Source organism: Dendroctonus ponderosae, unplaced genomic scaffold (genome assembly GCF_020466585.1).
Source record: "Dendroctonus ponderosae isolate FM_Combo_2020 unplaced genomic scaffold, Dpon_F_20191213v2 Dpon_F_20191213_1, whole genome shotgun sequence".
Lineage (NCBI taxonomy): Eukaryota > Metazoa > Arthropoda > Insecta > Coleoptera > Curculionidae > Dendroctonus > Dendroctonus ponderosae.
In genome coordinates, this window is record NW_026017110.1 from 43716198 (window position 1) to 43743502 (window position 27305).

Here is a 27305-nt window from a genome sequence, read left to right on the forward strand (position 1 = left end):
TAAAATATTAAACTTGAAAGTTAACTCTTGAAACTTGAAATGTTAAAACATATTGTATGTTCAAGGAAAGTGGCTAGGACGTGCGGGCACATAATATCTTCAGATGAGAACAAAACTCTCAGCGAAAAAATAAAATGCTATAGAAAGGGTGTACATTCTTAAATGTATCGGTATATTTGGTAAAAATGAGCAAATTTAGCAAAACTCGGGTATTTATCGCCTCTCCATGAATACTGAGAACGTGTCTTAAGGAACTGAGAAAACTGAAAATATTTGTTGCTCTGAAGTGGTCGAGTTTCAACCTGTGGAACTGCCCCAATTGAAATCCCATAAAATTCAGTTTCATGTGCTGAAACATGCGAGATTTTTCATATAAACGATTCACATGTTTCTGGCACTGTGAATTGAAAGATAAATTTCATTTCTAATTTTAGAATCAAAGAACTAACTACAATTTCAAGCTTTCGCTAATAACTTCCAGCCTTTCTGTTATAGATTTAGATGGCTGTTATCACACATAAAAGTTTGTCGTTTTTTGGTCATTTGATTTTGTCTTCTCCTTGAAAGAAACAGCACCGTGCTTTTGTGTCCTCTATTGATCTCATCGTGTCTCCAACCGGAAAAATTTGTATGACACAGCAAAGTACTCCAATTAAGTTGAATTAAGTTCCGATTTTACAAGCTATTAAAAATAAACAAACAAAAAGACAATAACAGTTAAAAACAATTACAAAAATACGACAAAAAACGTGTGATCGAGTAGTGAAAAAAACAGGAAAACACTTATATTTCCTTCAAAATCACATACTACGTGCGCTACAATGAAGAAACAGTAGATTAAACAACTTAGGGACTGGGCAAACACGTATACAGGGTATTCCCAGATAATTATGATTGTTTAGATTGTTTGATGTGCAAACAAGCTTTTGTTTAAGGACCAATAACTAACTATGTACCTAGAACACATTGTTCGACATAATTTGTAGCTGGTTTAGTTGACGAAATATTGAGAATACACACATAAGGCACAGTAATGACGAAAGATGTGGAGTCGTTTCCAAATTTGTGGGTTTATGTAAAGTTGAAGAAAAGTCAAAGCTTTGTAATTTATTGAAATTGCTATATGACTACGTTGAGTCTGTATGGGCACAGGCATTTTTGTATTCAATCAAAGGCACTTAATCCGTACAATTCCGGCGATTTATTCAAATTACACCGAATTTACAGGCCCATTATGTAAATGGGCCGAAAAGTTACACGAACTGACCGCAATAAAGCTGATAATGTTCACTCGGACCGAAACAACTTTATCTACTGGCTTAGAACAAAAATGTGGCAAAAATCCGCATATGCATTGGGATAAATTGCAGATATTATCGGAGGATTTTTAGCACAGGATAATGGAGCTACATCCATTTTTTTGTATTGCCAGTTTTAAACGAAAATATCAGCCAGAAGCGGGGTTTTAAATGTTGCACATGTGTTGTATGTTCTTTCACTTTCTATGATTCCATTAACGGAAAAGGCAATTACGAACAAAGTTGGAAATAAATGTTTATTAAATCAAGCAAACAAAATAGCAAAAGGGCAGGTGGAAGAGTTAGAAATGCACACATTACAAAAAAATCTGTATTATTTATATTTTTTTCTTTCCTGGTTTTCAGTCAAAGCGTAATATAAACATCTGTATATCGTTCATTTCATATAACGTTTCGGCGAGACAACAGCGCCATCATCCGATTTAAAATTCATCCAAACTCATCATTGGGAAACATGAGATTCTTTTAGGTGTTTGCTGTCTTGAAACCTCAAATTTGTTTGAATTATTGCCTACATTTGCGACAATGGTATGGATGTATTAAGATTAATTGATTTCAATACATACATACCAGTGAATGTAATAACAAGTACATGCTGTCAGGAAAATAAATCTGTATTAAGTCAGAAAATGGGAGGTTACCAGCTTCCAATCCAGATTATTTTCCTTCATTGCGATTGCCTCAATTAATTTATTAAAAATTCTCACGGGAATAGATAAATATGGAATAGGTAAATGTTAAATTGTTACAAATTTACGTTAAAAAAGTTCTACATCGCGTAGCGTTTTTTTCTCTCAGCTTTCCTTTATCCTTTTCCTTCTGACGTAGTCCACAAAGGCGATGTAAATTCGTCAACAAAAATTACTATTCATGTTATTCACGGTCTTTTCAGCATCGTCGTAGATCTATGTTGAAAAGGAAAGAGCCCTCTATGCAGTAATTGTCCATTAGCTAGGTTGATAAGTCGGCCACAATCGATGCTCAGGCCCAGCTGAGTTGGCGGTTTTTAAGCTCGATTCCAGCTTACGCTCCAAATAAACCGATATTTGCATTTCAATTCGTATGCATATGCGGGCTTTTGCTGGATTTTTATGAATTTGCCACTGCATCAAGTTATTTCGATCAGAATGGACGGAATCGCATAACCCTTTAATCATACGGTGTGCTTCGATTTCAATATCGAAACTGAATTTTAGTTTATATTCATATAAGTTTAAGTAAATGGGATGTTGCTCTCAATTTGGCACGATTATGGAATGAAAATCTGCGAAAAGTTGCACTCACAGTGTTTTTTTGCAACTGCAGTTCCAGTGCTGCAATTTTTTGTATTTTCCAAAGAAGCAATTTTCCAGTTTTTACTTTGGATATTTCTCCAATCGGTGATTCGTGTAGCCCTACTGGTTGTCTAGTCTTGTCAAATTTCTTGCATTTTTCCTTAGTACTTCTTCGTGAATTTTTGATATCTGTAGGCGAATCTTCAATATTTTTCAGTCTTGTAAAGTTTTACAATTCTTTAAATTGCTTTGAATATTATTTCGTTGTTAACTCTTTGTTAGCTGGGTGGTATTTCTGATGAGATGATATGTAGAATTGTAGTCTATTCTGCAATTGACTCTTCTATATTTTCCTACTTCTTCTATATTCTACAGTTATTTATTTGTTGTGTGTGCATTTACTAGTTAACCAGTTGACTACTTGAATTTTAGGTTGAAACTCAAGATGAGTAAATGCTTCTTAACTTTGAACTGTGTGCAAAAATAGAGCTCGTTTACATCTATAATCCGGTGAATTTCGTCTCCACCTTGTGGACGCTCTTAATCCCCCATCATTTTGGTGACAGTAGAAGAATTCAAGTAATTTAGGAGATTCGCTCTCCTAAATGATCCATACTGTGACAGATGGCCTCCACTCCAATTGCGGAACTTTAACTTGTCACTTTTTATTGGCCATTTTCGTACGAGACGCACTTTATTTATCAGAATTAGTAAGCATTATGCGGACCTATCTTGTTACGTAACGCTCATTTGCGCTAATGACGCTTCTGGCAATTTTTTGGCTTTTGCCTTTGTTCCTTTATCCGTAAAAAGAAAATAGCAATCAGCGCCTTTCCTGGCTAGTAATACCTTGCTCAATTAGAGTGTGTCTTTTTTTTGGAGCGGACAGTTTTGCTGGAAACCTAGTTGGTAATTTAGCTGGACAGAAAAATTGGCGAATTTGCTCGCTTTGAGGTCCACATTTATAGCTGCTGCAGATTAACGGTTCCAAATCATCAAGAACTAGTAGATACTTAATTCGGCTTGGGAAAAACATAGTGGTGGAACAACTGAAAACACACAAAAACTAGTTGATTGAAGAACATAAAAGGTTGAAAATTTTGCGTATAAAATGAGCAAATATTCCGCGGTTGTTCTAAGCGAATTTAACAAAGTGAATAAATTGGCGTTTTGACAACTAACACAATTAAAGCTTATTTTCGGCTTGCTATATAACCTCATTAGATCTGGCGACGAAAAAGCGACCGACCGACCATCAGCATCTTTCCCAGTCATTTTTCAATTAACCGCTTATTACTGCGTGTTTGTCTTCCAATTTTAATTAGCTATTTTTAATTCCCCAATTTTCTGCAATTATTCCGCACTTTCATACTGGTTAGGGAGCAGTGACGTAGATTATTTTCGATAATCGGGTTGAACACATTTTTGTTTTATCTAAAACCTGATAAATTTATGCCTTTGAATTGAAACATGAAAATGAAGACTGACGATATAATTTCGGTCTATTTGCGAAAAATTTTATTTAGAAAGTGCCAATTTTGGATTGAAAATGATACACAACCACCTACTTGAAAAATTATTTGTCTAATTCTTTTTCAATAGCTAATGAAGGTAAAACTATAAACATGCACGATAATAAAATCTAAAAACTTTTGGTTCTTGGACAAATTTACAAACTTGAATCATTTACGACACTATCTTGAACAAACGACTTTAAATAGCAGACAGTTTTGTTCATTGTTCGATTTTTTGTAAATGACACTTCAAGCATATTAAAGAAGTTTTGATCAAATTATTCGAATAATTCTTTCGGGAACATCATTATTAGGTTTAAGTTAAGTTTTAAACTGTAACTCGGTTATCGAGACTTGAAACAAATCATCTGCTGCTTGGGCTCGAGCTTTTTATTGATTTGAGCAATTTTTCTTTTTTCTTCTTGTTTCGTTCTAAAAGTACTCATAAGCTTATTAGAATTATCAACGAAAATCTGCTTTAAATGAGAAACAGAAGTTTGTGCCATTTGACATAATTGGAACTTTGTTGCACAATAAAACTTTACTTAACAGGGTGATTCAAAATTGGCGTCATTCCTCTGGAGGTGTTGTGTAGAGGTGTTTTAGGAGTGGAGTAAAAAAATTAAGTGTTATTAAAAACTGAGAATTTTGCAAAAAACAATATCAAAAAGACTACATTTTTTAAATACATCAAAATGGCTAAGTTTCTGACGGCGAATGTCTGAATCTCAAGACACTAAGTTAACAAATTTTCTGCAGAAGAATGGTTCACTTTTCCAAACACTCCTGCGCTCAAATGTAACTAACACGCCGTAGATTTCTGCACTTTGAAAATTGAAGGAACGCAAGAAATTAAACGTATTCAATGAAAATACTCAACTGGAAAACGCCACATTACAAGCATTCAACACATTTGTTATAAGCTTTAAAAAAAGTTATGCAATTACAAATGACTTTGAATTTCTGAGAGCTTTGTTCCTTTTTTTATTTTCTTGTAAATGGAACTCAAAAATTTGCATTTCGAAGGAGTTTACAGGAAATTATCCAAATTTAATATTCTGGAATCTCATTGATGGGTTTTAAAGTTTCTCAAGTTAAGTTTTAAATCAACGGCTAATTTTTGTTTTTCATTCTTATTTTTTTTACTTTGCCTGGTTATTCATCTCGTGTTTTGACATTACTCATTAGCTTATTGGAATTTCCTAATTGAAGCTATAAAATATCTCGCTTTAATAATTAGTTAACGAAATAATTGGCTTTCAATGCGAACCAGCACTTGGTGCCATTTGATATAATTGAAACTTTGCTACCGAATAGAATTTTTTTTAGGAATATTCACGCTGATTGTACTACTTTACGCTACACAACTTTTTAGGTCCTTAGTATGATTTTATGTTAAAAGTGTAGATTTTTCACCACATAAAAACTGTGAAATCTTTTAATGGCGGCGTCAAGACCTTAAAAATTGTTGTTAGTGAGTTGTTAGCACTTTCATAACAGTTTGAAAAACCTTTCTTTGTTATTAGAAGAGTGCATGTATGTTCTTACACTTGTATTAGTAATTTGGAAAAAGGATAATACGGCAACTACAAAATGATCTAACATCTAATTAAAGGCAGACACTTTTATTCGAAAAAATAAGAACATTCGTGTAAAGCATTCTCTTCAACTTATTTGTTTTTAATCACATTGCTAATGTGAAAAGATTTTGAAGAATATAATGCGATCAACATGAACATCCAGTAGAAATTCTTGGAAACCGCAGACTGCAGATCGCTTTTCCGGAGTTATGGCGTCCAACACATTCTTAGTTAATTTTTTGAAGTAAATTTTTCAATTTGCAGAAACTCGAGAAGTTGAACTTTGGCACTGAAAATTCTCAACTCCAGCACGCCACACCACAAGCATTTGGAACATTTGTTGCAAATTTAGGAAAAAATACATTGTTTTAATATTTTTTCGTCCACCGTTGTACATATATGCAAAATAAACATCCAAAAATATACATATTAGTAATGCAGTTATTCAAATTAGTTCAGTAACCCTTCCCAAAATGGTTCGTGCGGTATCAGCGATTGTCTTTGCTTTGTTGAAGGGTGACTACCAGCTGCCCGTTTACTTAATGGTTCTGCACGATAACAGATAGACATCAACCAGGGGGATCAATGGTGAAGTTACTAAAAAGTGAGTAATATGGCTGACTTATCGGAAGTCGAAAACGCTTACTGTAACATTGGCCATATCCAGCACGTGCCTTTCTGGCCCTCCACTGTTTGATAAATTAGCCGGCCCATTAACCAATGGAAGCCTTAGTAATTGCATTGATGAACTTGTAATATTGGTTTATTAGATAACAAGGCCTAATTACCTGATTGGATCGTCCATCTAATATAATATATGTTTGCCGAAATTTGGAAGGTTTATTTAAATATTTCTCTATTCAGTGTTCGTAAAATGGAATACCTAGATATAGCGAAGAAACATTATTTAATGTTTTACAACAACATCCATCAAAAAATATTAGTAACAATGTAATTTAGAAAAAAACACATAAACAAAAAGAAAGTAAGTTCGGAAGTACTTAAAGCGCCCCAAGAGCCCATTAGGAGGCCGAGGGCGACAATTTAAACCCGAAGCAAGAGGCTATTTTAGAATAAAAGTTTAACCGAAACTTTAATTAATACGAAGATAAATATTCGGCGAAATTCCGCAGCCACGAAAACAAAACGCGGCCCAAAACGATGAAATTAGGTATTTTACGATTTAATCTTAGCCAGTAATATAACAAAGTTTTATAATAAATCTCCAACACACTTGTAGTTCTCTGGTTGTTACAAGGAAGCACGTGCCCAACGCTTGTAATTGCTATCAAAGAACATGATTCTAATTCTAATTACTCACAAGCGAGCCCTTTCTCGCGTGCACACCCTGATAAATGAAGAAAATTAATAAAGGTTTTAATGAGGGAAATGCCACGCTGAATAGTTCGCAACATTTCGATTTATTGCGTAATCGGGTTTTGTTGCACGATTTTCGTAATACCCTCTATAAGCATTCGAACAGTCAGCTCTCGATCTTTCCAGATTTCCTTCCTTCTATAATTACGTACATCGTTCGAAAAATGTAGGATAAAAATAACAATACTGCGATACTTAGCACTAAATGGCAAATAAAACTGAGAATAATACAGAAAACACATTACGCAAGCACAATAAGAATAGCTAATATCCAACTTACAAATTGTTACAATTTCTTCATTGTATCTACTACTTTGGACATAGAATTGCGAAGTGCTTCTAAATTACATTCATCAAAGTTTCTTCCTCATATACAGCGGAAACCAAAGGAAAATTTTAAAGTTTACAACGTTACTTCTGTGGTATATGGAACCACAAAAACCGTTTTAAATTCGAAAGGCAAAATTTAGTTTCGCAGCAATACCAGGAGCTTCTTGTAAAATGGAAACGTTTGCTTCGCTGGATAATCTCGGTTAATCTGAAACTTTGTTTATTCGTGTTCTCATTAAATTGAAAACAGTTCCTTCTGAAAATAAAATACGATTTTCTGGTGTCCTCTTGATAAATCTGTTGCTTTGTTGGACATTAAAGCTCACAGGCTCATCTTGGGAGGATAAAATCAAACAGACGCCCTCTCATCGAAAAAGCTGGTGTCATCTAAAGAAGTGAAGACTAAATAAATTCTTAAAGCCAAGATCGTTACTTTTATGGCGCATGGATTTATCACAAAGCCACAAAAAGCTTCTCTCTTATAATTCAATCCCAAAGTACCCATTTTGCGGTAAGTAGCATCAATTCCTTACAAAGGTAAATTTTTCGTTTTGTTCGATGATTTGATTCAATTAAGACCGGACTAATTTTAGGGCATTTACATTTTTGTATTTGCTTGTACATAAATTCTCATTTGTATATACTTTGGGATAGTTTAAACGGAAAAATAGTAAAACCGATTATTGGAATTTAATGGTATTTGACAAAGAAATACTAACCATAATTTATGTATTGATGCTATTAAAAGAAAGAAATGAACTTTGGGCAGAAGGCGGCGATAGATGATGGATGAGTTGACGATTATTGTCCTACAATCAAAAGCGGAAATATTTACAAATCCAATTGTTTCGGCCAATAGAAATTTTTTAACTAACGACATTGAAATATGGAGCGTTTTTCCCGAAAATTCACCCCGCTATTAGATGTCGTTACTTAATACAATGCCTGTTGGTCTTTTCAGAATTATTACCCCATTCCTAGACGGCCAATCCCATAAAAAACAGATGGTCGCGTTCGTTTTTTCTGCTCTCGTCTGAAAGGGCGTTTCGGATTAACTATGAGTTGAAGTTCACTATAATTCGACAATTTTTCGCATTTACTTTTATAAGGATTCGATAAACGTGAACAATGTGAGATACTTATATTATTATTATTATAATTATTCTATTTACCAGAAGGAATATTTGTTTTCACTAATCTGAATAGTGATATTTTTTTCTGAGATAATTACGAAAATATATAAAAATATATTTTGAAAATTTTTTTCAATAAATTGTACTTTTGGCACACCAATAGAGAGGCGCGATTACAACATATGTTCTCGTTCATTCTCAGTTCTCATTAATAATAAATTTAATTTAATATTATTTATTAATATTAATTCTTCGTGCAAAACGTAATTTGACAAATCAAAGCACAACATTGTTTTGCATCCAACGCATTGATAAGTAACAACAAATATTACTGTAAAATCATAAACCTTGATTCTGCAGCTTTTTAATTAAACAGTTGTAAATTGGTTAAAACACGTGAAAATAAACGAAAACCATGACGAAATCCTTTTAAAATATAATACTTAATTTATTTTAATTTAAATTATATATATTATATAATTTCTTTTATCCAGAATGTTCGGTAATTTGCTGAACAATCGTTAAATGAGAGAGTCAAATGTATTTACATTTTCATACAAATCATCAGTTTTGCAATTTTTTTTCGTAGAGAATATGTTTACTAGTTGTTTCAAAAAAAAGCTAAAAAGCCCATTAAATTTGCTAGAATTTATATAAGGGGCGCTTTATAATAGCAATGTTCAAAATTTATTGATTTGAAGTTTAGTTTTCAGTCTGTTGAAGTTAGGACCCATTTGCAGTATTCCATCACAACTCAATGATCAATTTAACCTCTATTTATAAGTGTACGAAACTGTACAAAAATTGGCAAGCGACGTTATAAACCAAAGGTAAATTATTCGAGAAAATTGGGTAATTGACATGACTATTAGAAATTCAGAAGAACTAAATTTGCAGCTCTATTCGCATGTTATTGTAGGCCTGGGTAATTCAATGAATTTTTAGGAATGTCACGCAAATGGTTTGATGCGCCAATCCAACGCACCAGCGCAGTAACTCAGTTCCGTTGCTGTGAAAATGTTGATGACTTTTTTATTTGTTTTTAGATTTATTTTAAGGACCGTTTATCAATAATACTTTTAACACTTCAGCTAAATTTCAGAATTTTCCAGTTTTAACAAAGTTACTCTTTTTTCTAAATGCTCAATTTTCTAAAGATTCACTTAAAAATACTGACAATTTTAAGGTATTTTTGTCGAAAAATTATTAAATACATTTTATTAGAACACTGGCCTCCTTCCTCGCTTTGTAAAAAGTTTTGAAATCCCCTTCCAGCTTCGAATTTGGGACAAAAATCGAACAGAATAAGGGAAAGTTATAACAGATTATTTGGAAATCAATCTCGTCACCACCATTCGTCTCGCGACTGTAGAATTTGTTAAAAAATGTTTTTTTTTAGTTTCGACTGATTTTTTTTTGCTTTATTTTCTACTGAAGAACGCTCCATTTTGTAGAGTTTAACTTAAAAATACTGACGATCTGTAGGACTTTTACGCGAAAAATTACAAGATAAATTTATAGCTTTGTAAAAAACCTACAAAAACTTTTTGCAGTGTTGAATTCGGAACATAAACGAAAATAATTTTCTACCGTTTTTTCTCGAAAACCATTAAAGTTTTCTCCAATTCCGATCACAAAACTAAAAGTTTTTAGTCGAAAACGCAAAAAAGCAATATTTCCTGATGATTTTCTTCTTTCTTGACAATAATGGGGTGTTTTCATAAGCGAAAGTTTACAATAAATTATTTGGAAAACTCGTCACTTCCATTCCTCTCGCGACTGTAGAATTTGTTAAAAAATGTGGTTTTTTAGTTTTGACTACATTTTTTTTGCTTTGCTTTCTACTTAAAAACCCTCTATTTTGTAAAGGTTTACTTAAAAATACTGACAATCTGGCTGTATTTCAGTAGGTAGGAGTTTTACAAAAACCTTTTCGGAGTCGAATTCGGGACAAAAACGAAAATAAATCCAATCCCGCTTTTCCCGAAAACTTGTAAGGTTTTCGCAAAAACCGATCTCCAAGCTAAAAGTTTTAAATAAAAAACGCAAAAAAGTATAGTTTTCTGATTATTTTCTTTTTTTATGACAATAATCTTTGCACCAAAAATGACAAAATTAATTTTGCTAGAAAATTCGCCTCATTCATTCAGAAAACCCATTTCAACTTCGAATTTCGTCCAAAAACCAGTTTTTACCGAAAGTAATTCAGATTATCTAGAAGAAAAAAACGCCCAGAGAGCATAAGTTGCCAAAAAAATTGCAAAGCAAAATTGCTGCGAAAATTATAAAATACATTTAATACAATAATACAATAAACCTTTGTAAATTGTTTTCTGGTAGCTTTTGCAGCTTCGAGTTTTGGAGAAAAGCCTAATAATTTTTCCTGGACTTTTTCCTAGGATTTTTTCCCGAACAGAACAAGCGAAAGTTTATAATTAATTATTCGGAGAACTCGTCACTTTTGTCGTTGTGAATAATTTGGTTTATTTAAATTCCGGTTTCTTCACTTTTGGATCAATATTTCTAAGCAAAACCCTCTCTAAACAGAACAGCACGATTTTTCCAAACATTTTACTGTAAAATACTAACAAACTGAGAGTATTTTATCCGAAAAAAGTTAAAAGATGGATTTTACAAGAAAAGTCGTCGTCTTTACAGTTTTGTCTTCTTTATCGTCTTTTTCGAATACCCATTTTACCTTTGCATTTGGAACAAAATCTAAACAAAGCTATCTTGTTTTTTTTGACAGCATTTAGGTTTGCTGAACAAACGACCAGAAGAAGCAAAAGCATATAATCAATATTTGGAAAATGCGTCGTCTTCATCGCTCTAAAATTTTTTTAAGTTTCTTGAAAATTGCCGGATATTCCCGTTTTGAACCAAGTTTCAAGCAATCGTATGCGCAAAAGCAACATGTTTTTGTTGAATTCCGCCACCGGTCATGCGTTATAACTCATTAACCAATGAGTTAAATCTCATGAACTCAGAGAGCGGCACCAATTCAAAAGCGCAACTCAACACAGTGTTACTCAGTGGCCTATCTATGTTAATGGGAACGCAGCTAAGTACTTCATTAACATAATTAAAACTGATGTCGAGCCAGGATCCATGAAAAGATAGTGTATAGGGAACAGTCAACTTTCTGCTGATAATGGAGAATTGAACCTCTATAGAATTGAAGTGCGAATTTTTAACAATCGGGTCAGTGTGTAATTTTACCAGATAAAGAAATCGCTGGATAAAGAAAGCGATTATTATATTTATAGTCGATACTGTTGATGAGTTTATTGAGATGTGTTTGAAAAACTGCTACTGTTGCAAGTACAAGTTCAAATTTTGCTTTCTGGGTCAAAACTACTAGAATTGCCTCACTCAAGTTGTTATGACTGAATCGAATTTTCAATTCTGTCTATCCAACGATGCCAAAACGAATTTTGTGGCTCAAATGGTTCTTGAGAAACTTCGAAAAAACGCAGGGTCATGTTTGAGTCGATTTGGCAACTCAAATAAAAACACGCATATCCAAAACTTCTTGGAATCAAGACTTTTTTCAGAAAACTGCCAACATTTTTCGGTTTTCCAATTGACTTCTCGTGCCCGCTATTTCTTCTGCAACTCTTACATAAGGGATGAATACTCTTAATTTGGAGTGAATGTTTTTCTAGTAAATCTTTCATAAAATGGATATGAGATTCATGCGGGACATATGAATAACTCTCCAGGTTGTTGTTAAGTGACTTGGAAGTCATAAAAATGAATCACCATCGACCCTTTTTTTAGATCAGGCCCATGGAAAAAATAGCCAGCTGGCAGTCAGTTGCTGTTCTTGGAAAACTTAATAATAATAAAAACGGACAAGAGGAATTGCATGCGGCAAGTATGGGCCGGCATGTCCGAATGTGAGTCACTGAACCTACCCTAACACCGGCTTTTCTCTGCCTAATTAAAATGCCTAATGATAATATATTAATTGCAAAACATGCAGTGCAGGGTGCAGAGTGCGGCATTAACCGAAACGTGCCGACACAAAACGACCAGACGTCGCTAGTGGGAGTAAAGTTCTTCCGACGCCAGTCTATGTTGTAACGTCGAGACGCTTCTTCGGGGAAAAAGTTGGGGAAAACCTAGCGTCCGGACATCGCGGCCTAACGAAGAGATCGCGCGCAATTTCAAACACGAGAATTTTTCCTAATTACGACCATGGCTGACTATGGACACACCAATGCATGACCAATATTGCTTTTCAGTTGTCTTCCTCTGTCCACGCAACTAACAAACCAATCTAGGATTAGTGACTTTGGAAGGATTTGAAAATAACAATTTTGTGATTTTCATATATCGGCACATTGAGACTGGTTTCGGTTTAAATCAGTGCCGAATAGTGACTTTCGTAGTGTATTACACTTTCCAGTGACTGTTATTTATAGGGAAATTAGTGCCGCTTGGACTGCAATGGCAATGGGACATAAGCATATACTATTGCTCTTGGCAGTAATAGTTCAAGGTAATTAACACTAATTTTTTGGCGGGAGTATAGAAGGTTTTATAATTCGTCCCACACAGTTTTAAAGCGTGAATTAATTCCTACAATTTTTGTGACACAGTGTAGATAGTTATCACTGAAAAATAACATTGTCTCTCAATTCGTTCGGAAACACCGAATTTTAAAAATAAAATATATGGTAATTCCCAGTTCAGGCCAAATATGGGTTATTCCCCGGCATTTTTATGCCGTTTTATTGTAATTTATTTTTTAAATAAAGTGTTAGATTTTTTTTTTAATTTTTATTGCATGAAACACAAAGTTGGCTGTACCGTAACCGGTATCAATGGTATTCTTCGCAAAATCCACACTTCTGTTTTTTATTTTATTTTGCTTTGAAAAAAGTGATAAATGGTTCAAATAGCATTCGCGTGGGTAAACACCTTTCAGGTTTGAACAAAACAATCTTGGCATTATTGTGGTATTTTTATTTTGACGCAAGTCGTCAACAACTTCTTTTTACGTAAATTTGATTCCAAATTGTTTGTTATTCATTGATTTCTATTTCCATTGTTTTGTGGTGTTTTTTTTATCAATTTGCTGTTGCCTCTTATTTCTTCTACAACGCTTTAACTGAATATTATACTTAAGTACTTGTAATAAAAAAAAATAATTTTGCTTGTCGGTAAATACCTTTTATAATTAATATTATTAATTAACTTTTTATTGTCAATTATTCACTTCTAAATCTTGAAAAATTAATCTCAACCCCTCAATTATTTCACACATTTTTTAAACTGGTTTACAGTCGAAAATTTGAACATGCATAAGTACTATCGAATGGGAATATGAATAATGTTTGTGCAGTGGACACATTTATTGAATTACGGATTAACTTAAATTATTAATTAAATTATTAATACTATTTTCGCGGCATCATATGCATTAATATTTCATGTCGATACTGCTTGTAAAATGCGAAATAATTAATTTTAATTCCTCGTCATACAATCAAGCGAAACTTCAAGCTCTTTTTGTAGAGTTTGAAGGTTTTAAGCCACTTTTTTCGAGAGCAAAACCATCCCCTAGATTTCTGATACAGATTTCTCTATGAGGATATTTTTTCACACTTCCTCGTTACTTCTCTATCTTTTTCTCTCTCGTTTATATTTCCCTTAATTTTACAATCGTTTCCGAAATTTTGTCTCTATTTACTCCTCAATAATATTGCTTACGATGTAACTTCATAAACTGTTTTTTTTTTGGAGAGTTTTGAGCAGAAATGTTTTTGCAAGTAAGAATGGGTCCAAAAATGCTTTTTTTCTCAATTAACGGGGTGTTGAAATTGAAAAGCAAAAACGTTTTTTTGTGAATAACTCCATAATCTTTTTGTCGATATTGTTGAAATTTGTCACTGGGGTTTACATCCGAAAACAGCAAATTTTGCCCGAATTAGACTAAAATTATTAGGACCAGTAGCGTACCGCAGAACAACCTGAGCAATAATTTTGATCAAAAAATGTCAATTGTTTAATTTTTGGCTCGATTACGCAAGTTTCAGCAAGACTGGTTTTGGTTTGTAGACATTTATTCGTATTTTGCTGCTTTTTAGTGATAAAAAATAATCCACTTTGCTGCACATTTGTGCGACAGCATAAATAATTAATAAATTTAACCATCAATTTAATTGCCGAATGGTAATTGGTGGTTCAGTAATTACAATTACTCAAAAGTTACTTATTTACTTATGAAAAAAAAATTCGTACAAATTAAAACCTGTTTGCATAAAACAAGGCTGCATAAAATGATTGAAAAACTTTATTATTAAACACTCAATAATATAGAGTTTACAAATTGAAAAGAACAAATCACTTGCGAAGTAACGTTCTGAAGTTGGGCTACGTGATTATATAACACCCTGCAGTTAAAGTTGGCGATTACTGAAACCATACGAATTTTTTCAAGTGGATGATTTTATCACTAAATCTAAATGAAAAATGGATCCTGCCTATAACGCGTCGATAATTTCCACTTTCTTACACTTCATGTTTCTCCGTCTACCTCATCTTTACTTATACTTCCTCAGAAGTGAATGCCTACTTCCTGTGGTGACTTTTCCTTCGATCTTTTTATCGATCAATAGTCAATTTCCTTCGATCCTTTTACTCCACTCATGCTCCTCAAAAAGAAATAAATACCCGACATTTAAATTCAACGCCATAAAAAAGCATTCAGAGCCTCAAATCAGCAGTGTTCTGTGCTGAGGCCAAACCCCAATCCCAATTTCGTATGTGAAAATGAAAAACATAAATACTGCTCGATAACCGACCAGAATGGTCAATTTCCATTTTTATATTTTGTGTTGTATTTCGTTTAGAATTTTCTTTTGTTCGATTGCTATTATCGAAACCCAAATATCCAGTATGTTACACACACATTGATAAGCATGTTTTTAAAAACATGTTTTACATTCTCCTAAAGTTTAGGCTGCTGGCTGACTTACGCGTGCAAATATTAGGAGTCGAGATAGTTGAAAACATTTAACGAATGAAGGATTTAGTATAGTTTATATGAGGATTAGTTCTATACCTTGTTATGCTCTATAAAAAAGCCGCATCAATTTTATATATTTTTTTGTCACTTTGCTACTGTAAGCTCTTTTACTTTTTACTGTCGTTTATCTTTCAGCTTCTGTTTCTCTTGTCTTCTATTTTCTTTCCGTTCTGGAAGTACTTAGTTGCAAACTTAGATTTTTTTAGCTGCCGACCCAGTCACGTGCAATATGAAAACAATCGGATTTAAAAAGTTGCGTTGGCTTACATCTTGATATTTTATGTAATTTAATTATGCAGAGCTTGTTAAAAACTGCAGGTAGCCATCATTATTATTTTTATTCTTTAAGTTCCAGCTTTTTATACATTGCAGGACCGTTTATTATTAAAATAAATGCAACATTGCAAATTCAAGTAATATTCAATAATTTAAAATATGACTCAAACTGGAAAACTCGCTTGAGTTTTATCACCGTAGCACTGTTTTTGGATTTATGGCCTTAGTAGGTCATAGTAGGTAGACCCTTATCCATTATTTCCACCCCAGATGACATTTTATCGAAAGTATTTGCGGTACAGTTTGCAGAATTCAAGCCAAGTATGATAAACTAAACTAAAAATAGCTTATATAAAGCTTAAAAATAAGCTTTTAAGTTCCTCGAGATTGGAAGTTTTGTCCATATCAATGTGACACATATTGATCTTTTCATTATCTGCTAATAACGCAATTATGTGATTAAGCTACATTTACATGTAAATAATAAATATCTTATAGCAAGAGATAAAACCAAAATGTCCATTATAAATGTAAAATGTATGCCAATTTCATCTTCAAATTGCAACTTTTTCTTGAACAAAATAAAATTGTTGGACGTGGCTTGAATCTATTTAGCATTGCTTCCTTGATGTGTGCGGCCCATATATTAATCAACCACCCAAATGCCGCTTCCTAAATCTGTACATAATTTTTGATTTATTAATAATCGAAGCGTAGTTTAATAAATAAAAGGCTGGCCTTTAGAAATTACATGCTGGCTTCGGGATACACATAATTATCTGCCCATTTTGGATCGATTTAGTTGATATCCAGCAAACAGGAACACAGGTTAACTAACAGAAAATATCTTGAGTTAATCAATAAACGACTCCTTTGCTGGAATTGAAAAACACATTTTTCTTTCAGTTATCCGTTAAGATTTCGATAATAATGATAAAATATTTCGTAAACACTTTTACCATCAGGCAGGTTTTTACTTGTGTGTCTATTTGTCCATCTACAGATAGTTGCCACTATTAATTCAATTACTTCTGAAAGGCAAATCGTGTCCGAAACGATTAGCAACAGAATAAATAGCTTTTAGACGATACCAAAGTGCATTATCAAACATTGTCTAGAACTCTTAAAACGGGCTTAATGTAGTAGCCAACTAAATATTTAACAGCGATAAACACTAGCAATTAGGTTTATCGATATCAGTACTTCAATTTCCGAGGCAATTTAACAGAGCTTTCAGCGATGAAACAAGCTCCTAAAACATGTGCTCATCATGCGGTTTTCGCAGGAAGTAAAATTGTATTCGCAAATTTACTATCTGTTTGAATAATAGATAAGTATAATTTACATTAATCTGATGTAGCCAACGCTTGGTCAGTACAGGTTTCTTCAGAACAAAACGCTTTTCACAAATAGAGCAGAAAGCTCTCCATAAACTCCAACATAAAGTTTTACTGGAATTATCACAAATGCTGCTGAAGTTTTTGCTGAGAAATCGAGTGGAAAATGGAGAGTTTGAGTTTCTGCTTTTTTCCCAGAACACTTGGAAAAATGCAATGGGAAATCTGAACAACTTCTTTTTAAGAAATTAATATAAGCGCAACAGCTGTTGGTTTAGAAATTATCATTTTTGTTGCAACTATTTCTCTGTGTTCAATGTTTCTTGAATTTTTTAGTTAGCTTAAACTGAAAACATGAGCTTAATAAAATTTAAAACCATTACTTATCATAGTTGAAAATGGAAACCTTCAAAACATAGCGCTGAAAGTAACTACGACATTTTTGTGGAAACTTGGTGTATTAACTTGTAGTTAAATTAGCTCAGTTTTCGAACCCAAAATATATTATCCAACTAATATTTCGGCACAGTCAAAAACTCCCCAATCTGATTGACACTAAAAGATTTAATATAATGCTCTCAATATCCAGTATAGGAATTTCGTGAGATAATACTAGTGAAACTGCTAAAGTTCCTGAAGCGCTTGAGTTTAATAAAAATGGAAAAGTTCATGACATAAAGTACAAGAGATCTGACCTATGGCCATGTGAAAATTCAGCCACAGCAACCAATAGACAATTTTACGAGCGCATTTTCAAGTTTTGTCCAATTAATTCATACCTTGAAAATTTCGGTAAAGTGTACAACAAACATGTGTGATCCGCATGTTTAGAAACTGTAAAGAAAAGTCCATTTAGACGTTTTCCATCCAAAAATTAAATTATTTCGAAAAAGCATTTTTTACATGTTAACTTGGGACAGTGCGAATGGTTGCCGATTTTGTATTTTAAATGTATTTTTATGGAAAATAGCAACTGATTGTTTACTTCTCAACTGTTGATATCCGGATGAAATTCAGTAAACTGCAAATTTTATCCTGTTTTCATGAGGCGCCTTTCAAATTGGAAATCCTATCGGAAGTGAAATTGAGCTGTTTGTACGTCGTGTTTTTCCTTTGGCGATTGAGACACTTTGTTTGCCAGTTTTAATTTGATTGAAAATTTTAATAATAAGTCTTAAGCTAACGATTGGAATTGAGCAATTTTACTACTAATTTGTTACTGTTCAAAATTATTTAATTTTGGCAATGTTTGGAGAGTTAAGAAGAAGAGTAGTAGAATTTGAGTGCTCATGTGGTATGCGTTCTCTTATTTTCTGCTCAGCTCGTCTACGTTTCAGTTGTGACGCCTCTAAACCGTTAACAAAAATTAGGCATTTTTTGGTTTCATTTATTCTAACTTCTTTTAATTATGTGTTGCATTTGCTTTTGCCCTCTAATTTTTCTTTTTAATTCCTATTTATCTCCTACTTGTGATTTTGTTATACCTTATTTTGATCTAATGAGGCATTTTTCAGTAAAAAATAGTTTGTTGATAAAATTTCGATAAATATGATTTACGTATTTTAGCTCTGACCATGTTGCGCTGGACAAAATTTATTCTTGGAAAGGCTTGAAATCTAAATCCAGAGAAAAACGTTGGGGAATTAAAGATGAAAAGCCAGCAATTAACCAATTGACTATTAGAGGCTTTTATTCTAATATATCATCAACTCTTTAATTTGCGCTGGTTTTTAGACTTAATTTCTCTCAAACGAATTTTTTTTCTCACTTTTATTATTTGTGTTTTGTTAAGTAATTGTTGGCGCTGTCTGTTCCGGCCCTATGTGCAACTCATTTGTTTTGATCGATTGTTTTCTTTTTTGAATAATTTCTGCACTGTAAATGCCATTCAATCTGCCTTGAGTTATTTTTCAATCATTAAATTGGCCCCATCTAAGCTGAATCGAGAGAAATTACTTTTTATTTTCCTTGGTCAGAAAGTGTTAACATTTTCATGTTTTTAGTATTCATTTATAGTTGTAATTTTGAGTAAACGTGTAAATAATTTTATACTTTTTGTCCCAGGTAATAACAGTTATTTAATTTTAATGTTCAAGTTTATTTTGGCACGGTTATTTTGTTTCTTAGACTTAGTTAGGTTATTTTGTTTCTTAGTATTCTGCGTCTGTTCTGAAAATTTTATGGTCAAAAAAATTTTTTTTTCAATTTTATTACTTAAAATGATAAGCGTTCTTTAAAATCCACAACTCGCACGTTCAGGGAAAAACTTTTCTTGTCGTATTTTATACGACTTTATTTCTTATGCTGTATCTCGAAAGCACGTCAATGTAAGGTGGAGTTTATATAGATTTTATTTCTTAGAAAACATTCTTCATTGACTGCCATAGTTTCTCACAAAACCCTGGCCCATCAGTTAAGTACAATATGAAAAACACAAAATATTTTTTCAAAATTCAGGCAATCTGGCATTACGAAGATTTCTATATAAAAATTGACGATATTTATCTGTATATAGTTTTCGTGTGTATATTTAATGCTTTATTGTTTGGTGAAAGACTTACACAAATGTTCGATATTTATTGTAGTATTGATGTTCTTCAGAGGTTGAATATTGTCATTATCAAATTTGGACTCACATACATCTAGTATATACTTAGTGAAAATCTATGGAATGAAGCATTTATTACATCTAATGAATATTTAAGTGAAATTGAAAGTCCATACACGAGCAATTTCTGTTTGTGTTTGTGATTGGTTATTAACATTGACATTTCCAGCACAGATAAATTATTAAATAGTTATATATTAATTTGCGCTATTGAGAACAGTAGTTATAGTTGATTTTAATGTGAAACTCTAAATGACTGGAACAATTCATAATAATATTTAATTTATAGACGGAGTAATAACTGATTAGGAAATGAACTGAATGTGAAGCGAAAAAACTGCATAAATCGCATTTGAGGCATTTATTCCTATTATGACGTGAATTTAGAACCGCATTCATACGCCCAAGACATATCTGCTGCAATTGGACTGCTAATCTAAAGCAAACAGCCTTAACAAGCAGCTTTCACGCCTACACTGTTTTTTCACCTGCCCAAAGCTCACGTGCCCCCCCTCGTTTGGCTTCAATAATAATTATCACAACAAAGACCAATCCATCTGATATTGGTTTGAATCGCATCTGCTCTAGTGCTTTCCCGAATTATTTATCAGGCAAACAGGTCTTTCGAGTATGTGTTGCCAAATATTTTGTTTGTTGCTTTAGACATAAAAAAGGGCAAATATCAATCAATTTAGTCTCTATCAAATTAAAACTTTCTTCTGATACCTTAGCAATTCTTTTCCAATTTCGACCCCATCAAAGTTCAATGCAGAAAACCCGCCCATTAATGTCATCTATACGACCGAAACAGTTCGAATTTCAACTTTAGTCAACTTGGGGCTTCGCTCTTGCGAGTCACGAATACAACCTGACGGTGTCCAGTTTCGACTAGGTGTTAAAGGGCTGATGATGATCACGTGTGGAACTAAAGTCTGGTTTCAGTGGTAGAAATATCCTTTCTACGCGTGCTAAGACTATATCGACATGAATAAAACCGACAGGCCTTTGTGCTTTGTGTGTTTTCGATTCCGTTGTAAAATTGAAAAACAACCGCACAAGTAATGCGATAAGTAAACCGATCGAATGTAAAGGGATTCTTTGAAAATCTAACCAAGTGTGTCAAACATCGAATTTTAATATGTGAGCGCTTTGTTCCAGGTTTCCACCATGGAAATGTATACTGTTTGCTCGGGAAAATTGGTTCACGTACAGGGTGCTTTTTCAGAGAGTGCTTATTAAACTTAAATTTAGCATATGTTCAAAAATGTCTTACTCACTTCTACTTAGGAATTACCTACTCTGTTTAATGGCACTGGAATTACTAATTCAAGTTTTCGAACCGAATTCCTCTTTTCAAGCAAATTTGCATCAAGGGTGCATTTTAATGCATTCGATGTGGGGAGAGAAATTCCCGTTGCCAATGAATAATTTTAATTTTTAAAGTCTGAAAAGTTTTGTTATTATCGTTTGTAATTTGAATCCAGGCATTAACGAGAATAAATTATGAGGGAAAGTTGACGAGTTCAGGGTGTAGATTTTTAATAAATTAAGGCCTTGTTCGTCCCGATTATTTCCAACTCCTGTAATTAACCTGTAAATCGAAGTGGATTTTTGCCTCTATAGCTTAGAGGTGTTTTGAGTTTGTAATGTGTGAGTTGTGTAAGAGTTTTGTATTGAGATTTCAATTGCTGCCAACAAATCCCAACAAATTCAAAAGAAAGGTTTAAAAAAGTTACCACCAAATCTTTCCCAAGAACCCGATTTAAATTAATTTTTTTTTACCAATGAGACAGCTGGAATAGCTTTGGAAATGTGTGAACATTTCTGAAAATTTTAGATGCTTTTCGAACATCCTCACGGCATGGTTTATACAAAAATCGACATTTTAGAAACCCGGTTTTTAAATAGTAATTTTTCCAGAAAATTTAGAGTGATTAAAAGCTGTTTTTGACTGAAGTTATTTACTGTTTATTTTATTGATATTAACATTTTTTAATGCAATTTAGTAGAACAAAGAAATAATAGTTTACCAGGATTAAATAACTTTAAAAACAATTATTCGTTGTTTATGCATAATTTTCACATATAAGGATGTAAATATTTTTATAATAGTGAAACGAGTTATTCAGCAAAATGTTTGAATAAATAAAAACAATATACTTTCATATTTTTATAATAACCATATTATTTAAAAAAAAACAATGTGATTAGATACAGATGGATACTTATTAAAAACAATTAGAATTTATATAACTATGTATTATATAAAGTAAATTATAATCAAAGCCGAAAGACAAGAGTAAATAAAGTTTATGTATACATACTTACTAAAATACTAGAATTCATTTTAGTTTTGAAGACAATTAAGCAAAGGACTATTCTATTTACTTTCTAAAGGAATATTCTATTTACTTTTTTGTTTAATGAAATATGATTTCAGAAAACAGAGGACGTCTATCGATTTGCTATTTAGCCGCGTCCTTAGTTTATTCACAAAATTCTGCGAAATATCACTTGCAACCGAACTAGGCTTAACCATTTTTAAAGCCTGATATAATAATTCAAAATTTTTTGTCTTTTTATTTGTGGTTTCCAGGGCCAAAAACTATTTTCTTAGAGTTTGAGTAGAGGAAGTCACTTCTTGCGGTTCTTTTAAATATGTATTTATTAATTGCCACTTCCATAGCATTTTTCAGTAAAACATTGTCTGGCTCTTGAATATCGCTTTCATCACGTTTTTGAATGTCATATTCTTCCCCTGTAGAGTAATCTTTATATAATCTTGATAATATTGGTCCGGCTAACTTAATAATGTCACTTTTCGTTGCTAATGGAAGGAATTTATTAGGAGATTTCGTTAAAACAGCTTGAGAATTTTGTAAATAAAAGATAAGTGCTTTGTGAAGTCTTTCTTCAATCGGTGCCTTTATAGTGTGTAATAATTTCTGCCTAATTTTGGATTTCAAATTTTGTACTTAACCCAGCAAAAATTAAAACATACCTTCATTTGTTAATAAATTTGCGTCTTTAGTTATTTATTTTATTTTTTATAATTTTATCGGACCCAAAACTTTAAGGAGTTCGACACGGGATTTTCTAAAAATATTTACAATTTTTTCTTACTTTTCAAATAATATTTTTCTAATCATCCAATAATTCAGGAACAGGTAATTTATAATTGTTTATGTCAAGAGAATCTAATTCTCCAAAGTTATTATCAGAATCGTCATTTTCAGAGTTCTCCAGGATTTAAATCTGTTTCCAATCGACTTTTAATTTTATTATATAATATATAAAAACCGGTTTTCGAATTTCATAATTTTCTCCAAAAACCCGATTTTTCAAAACCGACAAACCCTACTCACAGCACTTTCATAAAATTATTCGATAACTCAAATCAAGCGTTTACAAAAAAAAGTTTTTGAGTGTCAACGTGCAATTCGAGTATGTATGGATTTAGCCTTAATTTACTGCTTATTGCTTGCTCTTCATAAAATATTGAACTGACATCAAAAGCTTAAATATTTTCGGAAACGTTTCAGTATTTTGATACGGCAATTCCCAGCATTCCTTCTCTATTATTCCACTTTACAAAACCCTGCCACACAAATCGAAATCATTCTGCGAGCGACACACGCTTTATAAAATATCCAATTGTAAAAAAACATTCGTTATTTGTTTCTGAGGAAACACATATCAGCCCTCTAATACTCTAACGGCCACTACTTCCATCAATAAAAACAACATCTCAAATCCCTTTGTCTCCTTTTTGTTTTCAATTCAGTTTAAAATTGAAAACCAGCAACTGGTAATACAAGATGTAAACTTATCATAAGGAAACAGAACGAGGGCTTGTATAGGTTTGGGGTTTTCGGCTCATTCGTAAACCTCAAATCCATCAATCAGGTTTCTTTCGGGTCCAGTCTTGGTTCCTATGTTTCAATGTTTGGTGTTAATACCTGTAGCTTTTGTATTTATGTTTTTTTTGCAAACCAATAAAAATTCAGCAATAAAATATGTTATGTTTCTTGTAAATTAGTGCACACTAAGCAAGTGAGTTGAAACAAAAACTAATTGTTTGCCACAGAGTCGTTAACATACTCTAATGTTAACTAACTGTGTTTTTATGTAAAAGCCTCCCTAACGAGTTTGTATCCGAATAATCATTTTTTCAAGTCAACATTTAAATTATACGTTTTAAGTAAATAAGAATTATGATTAATGGAAGAGCAATTAATAAAGGTAGAGTGACATAAATAAGTCAGCGTTGTTTCAAAGCAGGCTTTTTTGAAGTGGACGAGCAGATCTAAAGACTAAATCAGCGCATTTCGAAGAGTCAACCCTTAAATGAAATCCTAACAATTTCAAGCTTGCTATTCATACCTCACCCTTGTATTCATTAGTCCAAGAACGATTTGTCACATTTCGCCGACATGTCTGGAAAAAATTCCTAGTTTCCTTGTCACGCCATAATATTTCCTTAATTTGAATTGGGGTAACTTATCCAGGGTGATTTATTATGATTTTTATTTATAAAGTCGTGTTATATGGTGTTTAACCTCTTTTGATAAATGCCCGATGTTTATTTAGACATGCATTCAAAAACCGACTGTTTTAGCCGAAAATATGGGTCACTGAAGGATTTAAGTGGCGCACATTTAGTAAGCAGTTGTTTATTGTGCGATACATTATTTCGTCAACGTTTTGATTGACAACATCGTATGCTCGATAAACAGCGCAAAGTGCCTTTGAAATATTTTTAGATGCATTTTATGAAACGTTGAGATAACAATTTTTTGCACCAGTAACCTTTGGCTCTGCTGTTATGAATTTTCTAGGACAACCTTCGGAACATAACGGATGTTTTCAACAAGGAAGATTATCTAGATCTCGGTTTTTTTACACAAAAGTTCCTAAAACATTAAATACTTCGGATGAATCGTGCAATAGTAAGGAAACTCGAATAATACTAATGTGATATCATAATCATGTTCCTGTTCCATTCTTTCTTCTCAGTCGCCATCCACTCCTGGATGTAGGCCTTTTCCATCTGTTTTCACAAATCCGTTTTTTTGGCCGTTAGCGTCCAATTTTCTCCCGCAATCTTTCGGATGTCGTCTTGCCTTCTCAGGTGGTCTTTTGACTAGGCCCTTTGACATTGTGGTCAAGGTAGATAAATTGGTCCACCACCTCCAGATCTTGGATCCCAACAGATTTCTGGAGTTAGGATTTTTGTCTTTTGGAGATTTATTTTTAACCCAACCTTTCCCAGCTGGTTACTCTGTCTTCGCTTGGAGCCTTTCTGTTTTCATCCTAGTTACTACTGCCTGGAGCTCACTTCTTTCTTCTAACTAACTCATCGGAGGCCAGATTCAAAGCATTATCCTCTTCCATGTCTTCAGGTTTCGAGATTGACGAACTACGCAGTTTTCGATAGTAGTTTTGGATGGTGGCGACAATGTCTTTCTCAGTGACAATTTCTCATTTTTCCTTCTTCATTTTACAAATATGCGCTTTCTCCGGGCCATTTTGGATCTTGGGACTCGCATGTTGGTGTTTTCTTCAATGACGCTCTTCTCTGTTGACTAGCAGATCACTCCGATTTCTCTGACACCTTTGAGTTGATTTTTCAACTATTTTATTTAGAGTGTCATATTCATCTGAGTCCCGGTTTATCTGACGCCGTTTTCTTAGCAGACTTACGTTGGCACTTAGTTTAGTGTCCTTCGGTTTGGAGTTGGTCTTGTAAGAGTTTACGAATTTTCACGGAAAGTATGGGAAGTATACGCAGAGCGAGAAGTATACGCAGAGCAGTTGTATGAAGACATGATTGCCGCTAGAAGAGCTTAAACACCGAAATTTATTCTCGTGATGGGTGACTTCACTGCGAAGGTAGGCCAAAAAACAGTAGTAGATTTCATGTTTATTGGACGAAAGAGGAGAAATACTGCAACACTACTTAAGCTGTGAAGGCCGTTTTTGCATGAATACCTACTTCAAAAAAGAAGCTCAAAGAAAATGGACCTGGAGAAGCCTAAATAAACTGGTGAAAAATGTAGTTGATTATATCCAATACAACAAGCAGTTTGTAAAAAAATGAACCCGCCTCAACAATATCTAACTTATCAACAATTTTCTTGAATGCAATACTTCGACTTATAAAGCAAATAAAATGGCGAATGTTCTTCCGAATCTAAAATTTTCGGAAGGTGTTTTAATGCATGGGACTCCGATATCCGCACCAATAATTGTACACTTTGATGGAACTGGAATGGACAAATTGCTCAGCAAAATCAATAGGAGATTTGAAGGCAAACCGCATAAAATAAATGATTTATAACGTATGTTTATGCATCTTAATCCAAGTGGACCCCTAATTTAATTAAGCTGCTCACACAGTTTCCAGTGAAAGCACCAGCTACATCTTATCAACATGAACATAATTACAGGTCTATTAAATTCCTTTGTCCACTAATTGAATTCAATACATATTCAAAACTAATTACCGGACTTATTGCACATAATATATTCATTTCAGTGCAACCTTATTAAATAATAAGGTTGGCATTTTGATGTATTCAGCGTCAATATGTATTTGCCAAATGCGGATTTATAGTTCATTTGCAAATTTTCATACAATTTTCCCCTTTCGCTGTTCAGAGCTTTAATCATTTTAGAATTATGAATAAATTGATGTAACTACTCAATTTTATATGTTCATTGTATTATGTTTCGGCGATTGTTGCTTTTGTTTGTTATTATTTACAAATTGCTATATGCAATGGAATATATTGCAATATTTTCTAAGTCTGCTGAATTGAGTGAATCCAAATGGTGACAACAAAAATAGGTAAAACAAAAATAACAACAAACAACGAGCTTTCAGTTGCTCATCATCTCTCGACCGATGAACAACAGCTCTCTAAACGTTCCACTGTTTGGTTTGATTATTTTGAACAAAGTGTTCGAGGTTGGACCGCGAGTGTGAAGTCTCACTAGTGTGTGTTTTGCTCTCCCCCAGTACCACGTGTATACGCACAAGGTTAAACAAGAAAGAAATTCGAGCTCGTGTCTCCCTCAGAGGCACGTGCAGGCCCCCCTTTTGGGCTCCGGAAAGCCCCTCAGTGCAGTGCCGTGCAGGATAGTGTTCCTGAGTGTATTTTGTGATCGACATTGTCAGTTATTGAAATACCACAAGCTCCTTCCTCCAGCGCAACTTCCAACATCTTAAAATGAGCTCTCGCGAGCGGAGCCCTTCAGGGTCCGAAAGCGACGACTCAAACGGCTCCAAAACTGACCAAGGTAAGCCTGCAAGACGCCCTGCCCAAAAACCCCGCACCCTGCTTTCCTTCAAAACCAAAACTAAGGCCGCCGACCTCAGTCGCTTCGTTAGGAAAATTCCAAACTACAGGAGAGTGTCACCTCCTTAAAGAAGCAAAATCAATTGCTTACCCAAAAACTTGCCGAGCAATACCATAACTCGCCTCGCTCCTCGCCTCGCTCCTCGCCTCGCTCCTCGCC

General features: G+C 33.5%; 1 protein-coding gene across 1 annotated transcript in view; it reads left to right on the top strand.

Moving 5' to 3' along the window:
• Positions 1 to 12554: 12554 nt before the first annotated feature.
• Positions 12555 to 27305, top strand: part of LOC109533326 — a 256565-nt gene continuing 241814 nt past the window's right edge. Inside the window, exon 1 of the mRNA XM_048661245.1 lies at positions 12555 to 13031. Within this exon, the coding sequence (XP_048517202.1) occupies positions 12980 to 13031 (52 nt within the window). The 5' untranslated portion in view covers positions 12555 to 12979. The remainder of the gene's footprint in view (positions 13032 to 27305) is intronic.